The sequence below is a fragment of the Plasmodium relictum genome, assembly GCF_900005765.1.
Source record: "Plasmodium relictum strain SGS1 genome assembly, chromosome: 7".
Taxonomy (NCBI): Eukaryota; Apicomplexa; class Aconoidasida; order Haemosporida; family Plasmodiidae; genus Plasmodium; species Plasmodium relictum.
Genome location: NC_041685.1, coordinates 165401 through 167314, shown reverse-complemented (window position 1 = coordinate 167314; position 1914 = coordinate 165401). Strand labels below are relative to the sequence as shown.

Below are 1914 nucleotides of genomic sequence, written 5' to 3'. Positions count from 1 at the left end.
TGCTAATAAAATAATTAATATAACTAAAAATATATACACCCTATATGCATTAGTATATTTTATTATTATAATAAATAGCGATTTAAATAGAAAAAATTAGTTTGTTTTTCATATTAAAAAAAATATCATTCTTTAAATTTATAAAGTATTATTCACGTAATAAAAAGACAATTACACAAAAAAAAAAGAAAAATAGTAAATATTAATAAAAACAAAATAGCTACAAAAAAAAAATAAAAATAAAACAAAACAAATAAAAAAATAGTAACATATATATATATATATATTACTTATAAGAAAAATTTATTATAGCTATAAAAAATGAAATGAAAATTATAAACAAAATGGTGAGGGTTCATTAAAAAAAAAAAAATCTTTTAATTTATATAAATAAAAAAGGTATTTATTCGAAAAGATACTTTTTTTTTTTTTTTTTCGCTCTCTCTTTCCCTCTATATATATAATGTATATGCATTTATTTTTTTTCTAAAAAATCAGAAATTCTATATGGTTGCCCGATAAAGGGAATAAAATCGTTCTGTGAAGAAGGTGAATTTTGGTTATTATCTTCATGAAATGTACCATAATGATAATTATGAAATAATAAATCATTTTGATTACAATTTAATGTATATTTATATAACTGCCAACTGATATAAGAACCAATAAAATATAAAAATATCCCTATTATTATTATAAATAATTCTATATATATTTTCCATGCATATATTTTTTTCTGAACAGGCAATAACTTAAAAAAATTTTTTATATATTCATATTTCTTTTGCATATTTTGAGGAGATTCATAACTTTTTTTTTCATCAAACATATAATGTAAGGAAGTAGAAAAAAACTGAAGAAAAATATTATCAATATTTATTATTTTCCAATAATATTTCGGGTCTAGCCATTTGAATCTATTTTTGCCAGTACATTTAAACAATAACCATATAAAATCACTAATACCACATATCATATTAACAACAGTAAAGCAAAAATACTTAAAAGTTAAATAAGAACAAAAGCAATCAATTCCAATAAAAAAAACTACTAAATGAGCAATAAATAAAAATGGACGAGGTGTAAATAGCTGCAATACCGCCAAAATTAAATGTAAAATAAGACACAACCTATATATTCTTATACATCTTTTTACATCAAACATATATTTATTACCTGATTCATACATTATATATTTATATAAAGACAAAAAAAAAAAAAAAAAAATGATAAAAAAATGATGTAAAAATATATAGGAGAATAAAAGGAAAATAAAAGAACTGCATGTCTTTAAGAAATTAGAAAAAGCAATTACTTATAAATTTTTCTTTTTTACTAATTGTATTCACATGTAATTGTGTAGTAAATATACAAAATATAAAATGAATCATAAGAAAAAAAAAAGTATCTTTTTATTTTATATTATAACTATGTAAAAGATATACAAAATAAAAAGATTTATAAAAAAAAAAGTATTGTCTTTTTATTTTATATAGTATATATATAATACAAAAAAAAAAAAAAAAAAAAACAAATGAATACAAATTTGTATTGGCATACATTAAAAATTCATATTTATTTTTTTATTAAAAAATGAATAGAAAAAAAGATTAAATATTCAATTGATTAATTTATCAATTAATTATTTTAAATTTAATTCAATGATAATTAAAATAATTAAATGCATAAGAATAATATATGAATAGTCCTTTTTAGTAATCAAAAATTGTTTAAGTATATATAAAACAAAAATAAAGAAGGTGCATTTGATATCTAATAAAAGCAAAAAAAAAAAACAGAAATAAAAAATTAACAATATGCATATATAAAGTGAAATAATAAAGAATAAACATACATACAGTATTATAATAGCAAACAAGAAAGGAATACAAAAAAAAATAAAAATAAAATAGA

The 1914-nt window shown here is 17.6% G+C and overlaps 1 protein-coding gene across 1 annotated transcript; it reads right to left on the bottom strand.

The window, feature by feature from the left end:
- Positions 1–475: 475 nt before the first annotated feature.
- Positions 476–1189, bottom strand: PRELSG_0702700 (conserved Plasmodium protein, unknown function; the record flags this gene model as incomplete). The annotated part of the gene is made up of 1 exon (XM_028675707.1): positions 476–1189. The coding sequence occupies one exon, from the start codon at positions 1187–1189 to the stop codon at positions 476–478; it is 714 nt and encodes a 237-aa protein (XP_028532269.1).
- Between the last annotated feature and the right edge of the window lie 725 nt (positions 1190–1914).